Source organism: Spermophilus citellus (genome assembly GCF_964194105.1).
Source record: "Spermophilus citellus genome assembly, chromosome: 10".
Lineage (NCBI taxonomy): Eukaryota > Metazoa > Chordata > Mammalia > Rodentia > Sciuridae > Spermophilus > Spermophilus citellus.
In genome coordinates, this window is record NC_138197.1 from 101,024,129 (window position 1) to 101,038,090 (window position 13,962).

Below are 13,962 nucleotides of genomic sequence, written 5' to 3' on the forward strand. Positions count from 1 at the left end.
TTATGGGTATATTGGTTATAATAGATTTTGGGGGGTAAAAATACAAGTTGATTGACTTTGAAGGATGCAGTTTTTCCACATTTGAAGCAAATAAAAAAATATTCATCTATTGTGAAGAGCAAGTATAAATAAGGAAAGAGAAATTTGTTAATACAAATAATGGAGAAGCATTGAACATATGAACCAGAGAATGAAGGCAATTACAAATACTTGCACTGTAACCAGGAATGTATTTCCAATGAACCAGTAAGGAATAATGAAAAACCAGTTTGCTTTGAAGCATGGTAGCTGAACTTGAATCTAACCTTGAGTCTTATTGGCTATGTTAACATGCACAAGTTAACTTCTCTCTCTCATATTTTCCTTTTAGTTAGAGTAATATTTCTATTGCTAATTGTAAGGATGGAAAAAATCAATATGGAAAAGTTACTACTGTGAAGATACTCAATATTCTCTTTCTAGCTTTCTATGGAGTACTGTTTTTTTTTAACTAGGGAAATATATTCACACCTATTATTATTTTTGACATGTAGGGGAAAATATAGCCTTAATGTATTTGGAAGACAAGTACAAAATTATGCATGTATTAATATGCATTGTAGTTCTGTGAATCCTCCATCCAGCAGTAATTAGCTATATGAATTTGTTTAACTTGCTTTCTGATCTTTGGGATTCTATTTTTAAAATGAACGTGATACCTGTATGGGTTTATCATGAGAATTATAAAGGTAGCAATTGTTAAGAATCTTGTTCATAATCTGAGTAGAAATATACTGTTAGAGAAGATAAAGGCTTATTTATATGTCTTCCACCAAATTTTACCTCAGGAGAAGTCACTTGTAGTAAATGTTCCATTTAACTGAGACTTCATATTTTTAAATTTTTTATTATATATGACAGCAGAATGCATTACAATTCATATTACACATATAGAGCACAGTTTTTCATATCTCTGTTGTATAAGTATATTCACACCATTCATGTCTTCCTACATGTACTTAGGGAAATGATGTCCATCTCATTCTATCATCTTTTTATACCCCTTGCCCCCTCCTTCCCCCTCCCTCCCCTTTCCCCTGTCTAGAGTTCATCTATTCCTCCCATGCTCCCTCTCCCTACCCCACTATGAATCAGTCACCTTATATCAGAGAAAACATATGCCATTTGTTTTTGGGGGATTGGCTAATTTCACTTAGCATTATCTTCTCTAACTCTATCCATTTACCTGCAAATGCCATGATTGTATTCTCTTTTATTGCTGAGTAATATTCCATTGTGTATATATGCCACATTTTTTTAATCCATTCATCTACTGAAGGGTATCTAGATTGGCTCCACAGTTTAGCTATTGTGAATTGTTCTGCAATAAACATTGATATGGCTGTGTCCCTGTAATATGCTGTTTTTAAGTCCTTTGGGAATAGACAAAGAGTGAGAGAGCTGGGTCAAATGGTGGTTCCATTCCTAGTTTTCCAAGAAATCTCCATGCTGTTTTCTATATTGGCTGCACCAATTTGCAGTCCCACCAGCAATGTATGAGTTGGCCTTTTTCCCCACATCCTTGCCAACACTTATTGTTGTTTGTCTTCATAATAGCAGCCATTCTGACTGAAGTGAGATGAAATCTTACAGTAGTTTTGATTTGCATTTCTCTAATAGCTAGAGATGTTGAACATTTTTTTCATATGTTTGTTGACTGATTGTATATTGCCTTCTGAGTCTGTTCAGGTCCTTGGCCCATTTATGGATTGGCTTATTTGTTTGTTTGTTTTTTTTGTTTTTTGTTTTTTTTTTTTTGGTGTTTAGCTTTTTGAGTTCTTTATGTATCCTAGAGATTAGTGCTCTATCTGATGTTCAAGTGGAAAAAATTTGCTCCCATTGTGTAGGCTCTCTTTTTACCACACTGATTGTTTGTTTGTTTTTTGCTAAGAAGAACCTTTATAGTTTGAATCCATCCCACTTATTAATTCTTGATTTTAATTCTTGCACTACAGGAGTATTATTAAGGAAGTAAGGACCTAATTGGGTATAATGGAAATTGGGGACTACTTTTTCTTCTATTAGGCACAGGGTCTCTGTTTTAATTACTAGGTCCTTGATTCACTTTGAGTTGAGTTTTGTGCATGGTGAGAGACAGGGTTTAATTTCCTTTTGTTGCATATGGATTTATGGTTCTCCCAGCACCATTTGTTGAAGAGGCTATTTTTTCTCCAATGTATGTTTTTGGCACCTTTGTCTAATATAACTGTAATTATGTGGGAATGTCATTGGAATTTTGATTGAAATTGCATTAAATCTGTATAGTGCTTTTGGTAGTATGGTCACTTTGACAATATTAATTCTGCCAATCCAAGAACAAGGTAGATCTTTTCATCTTCTAAGGTCTTCTTTAAGTTCTTTCTTTAGCATTCCTTAGTTTTCATTGTAGAGGTCTTTCACCTCTTTCATTAAGTTGATTCCCCAATTTTTTTTTTTGAGACAATTGTAAGTGGGATAGTTTTCCATGTTTCTCTTTCAGAGGATTTGTCACTGATATACAGAAATGCCTTTGATTTTTGGGTGCTGATTTTGTATCCTGCTACTTTGCTGAATTTATTTAGTAGTTCTAGAAGTTTTTCAGTGGAATTTTTTTTTTTTTGGTTTTCTAGGTATAGAATCATATTGTCAGCAAATAGTGCTAATTTGAGTTCTTTTCTTCCAATCTGTATCCCTTTAATCTCTTTCATCTGTCTAATTGCTGTGGCCAGTGTTTCAAGAACTATGTTAAATAGAAGTGAGGAAAGAGGGCATCCCTGTCTTGTTTCAGTTTTTAGAGGGATTGCTTTCAATTTTTCTCCCTTTAGAATGATGTTGACCTGGGACTTAGCATTGAGAGCCTTTATGATGTTGAGATATGTTCCTGTTATCCCTAGTTTTTCTAGTGTTTTGAACATGAAGTGGTGTTTTATTTTGTTGAATGCTTTTTCTGTGTCTATTGAGATGATCATATGGTTCTTATCTTTAAGTCTATTGATGTGATGAATTACATTTATTGATTTCCGTAAGAGACGTCATATATTTTTAAAGACATACTGTAGCAAGATATATTTGTCTTCTTTAGGCCATAAGGAAAAAAACCTGCTAAAAATGCATTTTAAAATCTTTGACTTGTTCTTTTTTTTCCTGTAATATTAATTGGCAGGATTTTTTTATTTGAAACATATTAATTTTGATTGGATGTCTAATGCTTTGTATTTGACAGGTTGGAATAAAAATATAACTTCTTTATGAAATAGGGTGGCATCATTCTACTTTATTTAGTTGTCAAAGTCTAAACAAAATCCAATTTTGAACAAATAAACAGGTCTGTGTCAGGAGAAAGATAGCAGAGGGGAGGCTTAAATGTATTTTCTGAAACCTCCTTGGCAGTTTTTTGACACTTAGAAGTGACACACTTTGAAAGAGGCTTCAGCTTTGGGGAGCTCTGTAATAGACTCATGTGTCCTCTTCTGTCTAGTTCATGTGACAAGGTGAATTTTTTCCCCTATCTCCCTACTGTTCTTCATGCAGTAAAAGTACAGAGTGGAACAACACACCCATTAACCTGTTCAGTGGAATTTAGCCTTTTCAAAAGCAGCTTATCTTTTAATTTTGCTCACAATGCCCTATTGAGAATACACCATTATGTTCCATGTCTTTACAGTAGTTTAAGGCAAGTTTCCAATTAAATGCTTTCTGTAGGAAACATAGTTAGTATTATTCCAATAAGTGCAATTTATTTGTTTTAACTTAAAAGTCATTTATATTTACTTCATCTTTTAGTGTTTTTCTCCCCATTAATAATCTTTGTAAAGATGTTGTTTTTACCATCTTTAGAGTTGTTCAATTAAGTAAATGAAAGGGTGAAAAAGAGCAGTTCATTTGAGAATTAAGTGTAAGGAGAATCCTTTTGCCTGGCCCGCAAAAAGTCCATTATCTTGAGATGATTGGAAGGCCACATAAGTCTTTGCAGGACCAAAAAGCACAGCTTTGTCTTTGATATGTCCCTTGGAGCTCAGATTTAATGACTTATATCTCACTGAATCTTTTTTTCTTAAGATGAAAATCCTTGTTATTTCTCTTTTACTTGATAATTCCTGTGAGTTTCCATCTTTCTAGTATTTGAACATCGAGAGGATTAATAAATATTTTTTTTTAAATACCATTAATGTCATTACTCCTTTCGGCAAAGAGTAATAACTCTGACCACCGTGATGTCTAAGAGCTTAATTTAAGAGTTCCAATTTCATGCACCCATTACGCTCTTAAATTATATAATTTTAATTAAATATTTTAATTCCATATTTTATACTTAGCAGTCGCCTAGTCCTGCTATCACTCAAAACCAGACAGCTCATACTTTGTATTCACCTAAATATAATTAAAAGAAAATTTCCTTAAAATTATCTAAGAGCGATATTTGATATTACGTATTTTATGGCTTTATTTAAAAAAAAAAAAAACAGAAAAACAATGTATATGACATTTTTGTCAGTTGGGAAGAGGTTGGTTGGTAGATGATAGGAAACTGAAAATAACAGGAGCTTCAACTATTTGTAATTTTATTCTCTGTCTTATAACTAGATGTCCAGAGGCATTCAATCCCATGATGCTAGATCAGATTCGTGAAGGGCTTGATTTTGTGGGCCTATTTTAGTTTATCCTCCTCCATCCTCCATCTAGGACTTCCACCTTATAGCCAGTAGGCAACAGTGAAGGTTAGGGAGGACATACTTGTCTTCTTTGCGGGCAATTCCAGGAGCTGCTTAGGACACTGGCACTTTCATCTCATGGGACAATTTTTCATGACAGAACCTTGTTATGTGATTGTCATGGTTCTTTTTACATTGTCAATTCTTTTTTTTTTTTTTTAAAGAGAGAGTGAGAGAGGAGAGAGAGAGGAGAGAGAGAATTTTTTTAAAATATTTATTTATTTATTTTTTAGTTCTTGGCGGACACAACATCTTTGTTGGTATGTGGTGCTGAGGATCGAACCCGGGCCGCACGCATGCCAGGCGAGCGCGCTACCGCTTGAGCCACATCCCCAGCCCTTACATTGTCAATTCTTAACACAGTGGCTCATGCACATTAGGTACACAATTTCTAAACTCTTGTTGTGTCCCTTTAAACCTAAAATTACTGTAATTTCATGAATCAAGTAATGACTACTTAATTTAAGTAGTAGTAACTCATTAATTTTCCTTATAGTCTCTATCTTAAAAGGACTTTGAGTTTGATTCCAATAATTGCTACTGTACTCACTTGAAAATGTTGCCTCGCGCATGTTTCATCAAACAAAATATGGTTACATTTGTGTTTTATGAGTGTGCCGTGCTATTAATTATTACTTCTATTTGATATTAAACATTAATTATTATAAATATTGCCTAAAACTGAGCATAAATTTTGAAAAACAGGAAATGTATTTGTAGTACCATTTCTCAGTTAAAATATACAAAATCTCACTTAAAGTCATTAGCTAAATTAGCAAGTTTGAAATTTGAATAAATGTAAAGTTCAATTATGACTCTAACTTGTTTTAATTAATTTTTGTTGGGAAGTTTCACATTTGTAAGGGACTTGAGCATTCTACGATTTGGGCATCTGAGAAGGGTCCTGAAACCAATCCCCCACAGACACTGAGGGAAGAGTGTAATTGTACATATGAATGTTTTGACACATGTACACATTGTGGAATGATGTAACAGTTCTATGCAGAGGTATCTTATTATAAAGAGGCACTGACAGTTTTTTTCAGAGGTAGGAAAGGGAATGCTTTCTCAATTTTCAGAAAATTTCATTTTTTGTTTTCCTTTCCTTTCTGTTGAAAACAGTCAATAAAAAAGATAGGTTGGATTTTTATTGAAAAATAATATGACCCTTTTAGATTGCTTTTTATATACTGCATGCACTGAATCATACATATATGTGATTGACAGGGATATGAAGTTCTTATTTTCCAAAGGAATGCATTGCCGTTAGTTAATATGAAATGCCAATCACATTTTCTCAATTTCAGTACTGTTAAGAGTTTGTACCGGATTATTCTTTGCTGTGGTGGACACATAGGGGCAACTGTTCTGTTCCTTGTAAGATGTTTCAGTATCCCTGTCCTTAACCCCAGAGATTCCAGTGTCATTCTCAGTTGTGACAATAAATGTCTCTAGATTTGCCAAATACTCTGTGGGGTGGGAAATCATCCTTGGTTGAGAACCACTGTGCTAAGTAAATATATCCCTTTAATCTGTATGAATGGTTAGAATCTTCTAGAGAGTTGTATTCCTGATACATTTAATTTTGCATTTAACTCTGTCTAACCAACAGTTAACATGAGTTTGACAGGTTTTCATTAATCAAGTGTCTGGATTATTGTTATTTAAAAAAATGATATTTTAGACAAATGATTGTTAAGGATGACAAAAGTAACGATATGCTTTCTCAGAGAAAAGAAATGTTATGCACATGATGATAATTTCTAGAACATACAATCAAAATTTTTTAAAAAATTAAAAGGACTTAAGGGAGAACATTTTGTTATTTTTTCTTGAAGTGAAAATCTAGAATTTAGGTGTTAAGATGAATAGTTGTGGCTCATATGTTTAGATATATATTTTTTTCTACTAAGACAATCCTTTATTCTTCTTCTTTCCCAATTTTAGTCTTTTTTACTGACAGTCATTTAACTGTTCTGAAAGACAAATCACTGGAGGAGAAATGTGAGAAATAAAATCTTCTTTAAACAAGATATACTGTATCTTCCTACATACACAGTTATATAAATTAATCCTATCACCTATAAAAAAATCAGGAAGATTTTTTTTCCAGTTTTTCCCCAAAGGGTACTATGATGTCACATTAATATATACCATTTGCATAATGTGGATGAAATTATTTCTAAGCAGGTTCTGGCTTGATGGTCTATTAAAATTTCTTTAATATCTAAACAAACCAGATGAATTTGTTGTCACAATCAATATACAAACAAACTATGTCATCAATTTAACCAGCCACAGAAAAAGAGCTTTTGCTACAAATCAGCTAAAATACAGGTCCTAAATTATAGCCAGACTGTTGGGCTTGGATTTTGATGTACTTCTTATCAGTAATGTGTGAACTTTTGCCTCTTATTTAATTTTGTCTTGCCCAGGATCTATCATCTGTGAAATCAGCCAGTAATGACCTGCCCCTTATAAGATTGCTATCAAATAAGAAATTATTATGTATAAACTACCTGACATATTACAACTATTGAATATGTTTAACTGCTAAATTATTATTATTATTGAAATGTAAAGGATTTCTATTTCTGTATCATATCTTCAGTATAATAAGGAGAAGCTTCTATCAATGCAGAAATAGCAGTAACCGAAGCCTAGTGGAAACAGTGCTAGGATTGACCCAAATTCATCATGAACTTCCAACATGACACTTGATTCCTTTTCAGTGTATTAAGACAAGATACTGTTATACAAAATTTGAGAGTTGTAGAGCAAAAGAAAGCCTAACTTAGTGTGTATATATCTAGAATTTATTATTTTAGTCTTTTCCTCTAGATAGGGCATGGGATTTAGTATCAGGAACAGTTCTAGTTCTGGCTTTCTTCTTCTTAACCATAACAGCTAGAGTTGGTTAATTCCTTGAACCTCTATTGCATCCCTGTGATGACAACACTCTTAATGCTGTCACACAGCCTCTGTCAACGTCACTTGGGCTATGTGAACCTTCCCCTGTCTTTTCCTGGGATGGAGCAAACTTGGTTCACTGTCTTTTACTGTAGCAATTTTCCACACTAGGAAATTCCTCTTCCCCAGGAAATTGTGTGTCCATAGTGACCACATCTCTTTCTTGTTCACATTTGTGGCATCCATACCAATCAATCCTTACCCATGAGAAACCAGCCACCATAGCCTTCTACCTTGGTCTCAGTTCATTGATAACTTTATTCAGATTATATAGGTAGATACTCTCTACTTCAAAGCACCCCATTTTATGTAACCCTGGAAACTTGGCTGCTGCATATGACTAGGGTTCTCCCAAGAACAAGGCAGGCATGACAGGATTCTCCAGGTGTGGTTATAATAGTATTTATTACTTCCTCCTGTGTATCGTTTATGAATTGGAAAGTGATAGAATATAATACATCAGCACTGAGCATCCCATGGGGCTAAGTACATTTAGGGGTTTATGGGCTTTAGGCACATTGTTAGAGATCTGTGCCCATTCCTTTCATGTTCAGTCTGTCTAGCCTAATAGCATATTTGCCCTTTAGAAATGTAATTATGTAGAGACTAATTAGTGGACTATTGCAATTATTCAGGTGGCAGAAAAGATAAAGGGCCCTGACAAAGCCATAAAGATGAACCTTGAGGGACAGAGTGAAGAGCCTTAGAAAACAAGGATCAGTGGGCTTCAGAGATTTTGCAAAACACATAATTGTTCAAATAAGTAAGGAGCAAGATTGATAATCAGGTTTCTGATTAAAGCCACTGAAGTAAATGGTGGTGTTAATTACTGAGAAGATCTTTTCTTTTTATTTCTTTTATCTATTTAGTTATTTATTTTTGAGCCATAGACACTGTTCAATTTTTGAATGTGTTGACTGAAATTCCAGTGAGCCCCTAGATTGCCTTGGCTCAGTCAACTGTTGCAGACAGATCTGGATGTCAGGGAGAGTCCATTACTTCAGCACGGGGAATAGTCAGCACATAGATGAGCCACATTTATGCACAATTTCATGCAGAGGCTATTTTCTAAAGAAGAGATGGAGAAAATTCTTTGAAACGCTTTCAAGGAGTGGAAGAGTGAAGTGGCACTTTCTTCCTCATTCTGCACACGATGGAATAAAAAAAAAAAATGGAACAGACCATGGGAGACTGTGGTCTTCTAAAACTAAGGAAATAGAATTTAGGATGGAAGATGTATGTATTCAGCAGTCTCTTTGAGTGGGCAACTCTGATCAATGCACTGTTTGGGGGGGATTTCAGTAGGAATTCTGGGAATAGAGCCTAAAATGGATCGAAGGGTTAAATGGGATTTGACATATTAAATATATGCACCACAGAACACTCTTAAAGGAAATCTGACTTTAAAGGGAAGAACAGTAATAAGCAGTAGAGGAATAAGATGAATGAATAAACATTGTAGAACATTTTCTTTCCCTCTAAGAGTCTCGTGAACCTTTTTGTAGGTTTAAAAGTAAGGAAGTTGTAATGCAGAAGTATATTGAAGTTATTGAACAATTAGGAGCTCATTGATAGACTTTATTCATAAGGAAAACTAGGAAAAATAGAATAAAATATTTGGATGATATTTCTTCTCCGGTGCTATTAGCCTTCTATCAAAGAGAAGAGCATTTTTATCTAAATTTGAAAGGAAGTAATAAAGACAAAATTACAGATATTAGCTTCATTAACTGAAAAGCATTATGTTCATATGATTATTGTTATGAAGAATAGTATCCATTTCTGAAAAATGTGTTTCTTTTTCAATTTTACTCACCTTTAAAACAACTGTTTTTGTGAACATCAGAGTACTAGCGGAAGCTTTGCCTTTTCTTAGAAATTATAATGGGCATCTAATAGCAAAGCATAGTCATTTTATGATCAAATTAATTGTTGCTCAAAATTTTTAGAGAACTGTACATTTATGTTACATGAAAGTGATCTTAACATGTTTGAGAATTCTCTGATTTAGTCAAATGACCTTTTGCAAATATTAGAGATAATAAAGTTAATATATGCTGATGAGGCAAATGAACATTCTTGCATTTGAAAATGATTTTCTTCAAATATTTTCTCAACATGTTCATTAAATAAGCTGAGTATGGCCAGGCACAGTGGCACACACATATAATTCTAGGAACTGGAGGAGGAGGGGACTGCTGAGGCAGGAGGATGGCAAGTTCAAAGCCAGCCTCAGCAACTTAGTGAGAGGCCCTAAGCCACTCAGCAAGATCAAATATAAAAAAAAGGGCTGAGGATTTTGCTCAGTGATTAAGTGCCCTTGGGTTTAATCCCTGGTACCAGATAAATTAAAATAAATAAATAAATAAGCTAAGTATTTTATGCTTATATTAGCTTAGAAAAAGGTTTTATTTTATTTTTTTTAATTTCACATTTCTAGATATTTGAATTCCAAACAGGGTGGTACCAGCTCTGGCTGGTGCTCCTCTAGCTGCCTCACATCATGGTAGCATCATAATTGCAGGAGCACATAAGAGGGAGAGATCAGATGGTGAGACAGGAAGCCAGAACTGGGTGGGGGGCAGTCTTACTCTTTTACAATAGTGCATTCTTGCAAGAACTGATTGTTGATTCCTTGAGTGTTGCCCTCATGACCCATCCACCTCCCATTAGGCTTACCTCTGAAAGGTCTTTTTACCATCCAGCATTGCCACACACACAGGACCAAGTTCCCAGTGCATGCACCCTTCGGGGAATAACTCCAACCATACCTGACCATAGCAATACTCAACAAAAGGTGTTCTTTATCAGTAGTATTCTTTTTTTCTCAGATCTCCATGTGCTACCCTTTCAAAGGTCTCCTTAGTGGCCAATTTGGATGTGTAATTTGCAGTAATAATAGGAATACTCAGGCCCAGTAGATATGCCAACTATGAGATACATACTGATTACAAGAAAATGGAATAGGCCAAAACCCTTCTGTCAGAGCATTTTGGATTTAGTTCAGATCCTTGACATCTTATTATCATAGAAATGATTATGATTGATTTTCATTTCAGTCATGCAGGTGAGCTCTGGAATAGCAAGGATAATACATGTGGCTATTATTTAAGGAGCCTCCTAGGGAGGCCTATGGAGTCGTAGGGTTCACAGAGAAAGATGTGTTTCAGCATAGTGAATTGAAACGTGAACAGTATGCCGAAATTCAAGTGTATTTGACTAAGACCAAACAGCAAGAAAATAGCAATGTAGGTAGGCTCCAGTTCTATTCTTTATTCCTTCATGGCACCTGAATAAATTCACACTGTTTTTTGTTGTTGACCTAGACTACCTTTTTCCTTTCAGGGAGTCATGGACAAATATTTCCCACTGAACAGCTATCGAGGGAGACATCTCATGTTTCCATGTATATATCATGGTCTTAGATAGGTTTTCTTTCCGAAGTGATGAGAAAGTGTGCATGCTCCTAGAAGAAATCCAGGTGGTCAGTGACTCTAGTGCAGGGGACGAGATGCCCAGAGAGGGGAAAGTTCGGGCTTTTGAAAATATTCAATTCTTTCTAATGGAACATAAATGCAACAGATACCTACCCAGTATTTTTTTCTCCTGAGGAATCATTTCCTTCACTTTAAATTTTGTTTATAATACCAAGTCGGCATTTTATTGCACTCTTGACCATTTTTATTTTTGGAATATAAAATAAAAATTTGTGGTTTTATATATAATAATATAGTCTTGTCTCCAAATTTCTGTTTTCGTCCCGCAGAGGGTTACTTCTACAGGAGAACAGCAGATTTGCAGAAGCCCTACATTATTATAAATTGGCCATTGGGAGCAGGCCCACCCTGGCTTGTAAGTAATATTCAAATTTTTTGTGGTTTTAAATACTTTTTTCCCATTTGTGAAAACTACCTTTATGACTTACAGCCTCACAGAGAAAACCCTTGGTGCTCCTTTTTCATGAGTACTTGCTAGTCTAGTGATAAATCTCTAACAATTTTATTTCTCTCAATTTCACTTTCAGAAATATGATGATTTATTCAATTAGATTTTAACCTCAATCATATTTGGAGTTTTGTGAAGGGAGAGACTATTTTGTGTATATTTTTAGTGATGCTTATGATTCCCACTACCATTATCTAACCCATGTGTTTGTTCCATAAATATTTATCATTTTTAATAAGAAATAATCCATGGAAGCTAAACTGAAGCAAAGATAACTGTTTCATCCATAGTGTAGATGATCTTCTCACACTTCTATAATTTTCCCCCCCACAGCTGCGTACTTAAACACCGGCATTATTCTAATGAATCAAGGAAAGACAGAAGAAGCCCGGCGAACATTCCTAAAGTGTTCTGAGATCCCAGATGAAAACCTGAAGGACCCTCATGCACACAAGAGCTCCGTTACCAGCTGTCTGTACAACCTGGGAAAGCTCTATCACGAGCAAGGACACTATGAGGTTTGGCCACAACCTGTCTGTACTTTTCCTGGCCCCTGTTCTGTTCCAGGCTCCATGTTTCCTATCCATAATCTCCTTACAGGTCCACTGCTGTCCTTCAGAAACTGATAAGTATTCACAGTCGAAGGATTTTGAGATCAAATTTCTTTGGGAAAAAAACTTTTGCAAATTAAATTGTTGCACATTCATTTCCTGTAAATTTCTCAGAAAAAAAAAATGATGCTAATATATTTTGTGACTGTTGGAGGAAAAAAATCACATGCATTATTTCTCAAGCTTATTGGCTCATTGATGATTTTATGATCCCAGAAACAGTTAACAGAACTGTTTCCCTATAACCAGTGTTATAATTTTTATAAGTTACAAAATTTTTTTTTGTATTTCAAGTAGGAAGTGGCTTGATGTAAATTCTGTTTCTCTTTAGTTCTCTTAAAAACTATTATGAAATAAAGGCAAATTATATTGTTCTTTTAATGGGTGGAGAAGTGATGTAACTGTGTTGTTAGGAGGTGAACAGCCTCATCCTCCCTTGCTCACAGAAGGCAGGTCTGCATGTGATCCTGATGCCCCTGTCTTCTTCCTCTCCTCAAACTGTCCTCTACTCTGCCCCTGATACTCTTTCACAAAGACTGCAATATAACAACAAAGGTACTACTTTTAAACTAATTGCATTTAATAATTTGAGTAAGTCTCGGTAGTCATAAGATTTGTTTGCTGATATTTTGTTTAGATCCCACTGGATTGCTTGAATTTAAGTAACTATGAACTTTATAACTGATGAATAACTTCCAAGTATGGACTTTTTTTTTCTTTTTTATTGACTAATCGTGTGAACTGGAAAATTTATATTAAAAGAACATTGCTAACATTCGATTCCTTGTTAAACTAAATTTTTATATAGCATTCTTCACTAGGCTGAGCATTTTCATTTGTGAAATTAAGGTAGTAAGCTACCAAAGGACAGCTCAATTATTTTCCTCTAGTGAACCATTTAGAAATAGCAATGGGTAGTTTTCACTTTGGAGAAATGTTATTATCTTGTTTTCAGTGACTATCCCTGTACTTTAATGATGATTTATCTCTCTCTCTCTCTCTTTCTTTCTTTCTTTTTTTTTCTTCTTAAATTAGGAAGCCCTGAGTGTATACAAGGAAGCAATTCAGAAAATGCCAAGACAGTTTGCCCCACAGAGCTTGTACAATATGATGGGTAAGTAAAACTTTAATATTTTAATTGACATTTCAGTGACCTGTGGAGAAATTAGAATCTGGGCTTGTGATAAATGGAATTCTAATGCATCATATTATTAGTACTAACAAAGGAAACTTTGTTCACAATGGGATATAATGTTCAAATTCTGACAGCACACTTTTTCTGGCATTAGCAAAATAAATGCATTAAATTAGCAATTCTAGCACATTGGCCACTTTCTAGAATTGTTGTAAGAGGCTCTTAAAACTATTTGCATACCAAGCATTAGCTAGAGTCTAGAAAATGAAGAAGCAGTACCTTCTTCATTTGTATATATTTTCAGTTATGTTTAGGGATTAATAAAGTACATATTCATTTCAATGAATGTATCAAATTCATGATAATTTGTATTATGTTATTTGTATAATCAGAAGATTCTCAAAACTAAACCTATGCTGGGTGCAGTGCTATATGCCTGTGATCCCAGCTACTTGGAGGCTGAGAGAGAAGGATTGCAAGTTCTAGGCCAGCCTGGGCAACTTGGCAAGACCCTATCTCAAAATAAGAAATAAAAAGTGTTGGAGATACAGCTCAGTTGTACAATGCCCCT

The 13,962-nt window shown here is 34.7% G+C and overlaps 1 protein-coding gene across 2 annotated transcripts in view; it reads left to right on the top strand.

Moving 5' to 3' along the window:
- TMTC2 (transmembrane O-mannosyltransferase targeting cadherins 2) overlaps positions 1 to 13,962 on the top strand; it is a 381,491-nt gene that overhangs the window by 239,392 nt on the left and 128,137 nt on the right. For both annotated transcript variants that reach the window (XM_081310136.1, XM_081310135.1), the window contains 3 exons: positions 11,467 to 11,552; positions 11,979 to 12,163; positions 13,292 to 13,370. In XM_081310136.1, the coding sequence (XP_081166262.1) occupies positions 11,467 to 11,552; positions 11,979 to 12,163; positions 13,292 to 13,370 (350 nt within the window). The remainder of the gene's footprint in view (positions 1 to 11,466; positions 11,553 to 11,978; positions 12,164 to 13,291; positions 13,371 to 13,962) is intronic.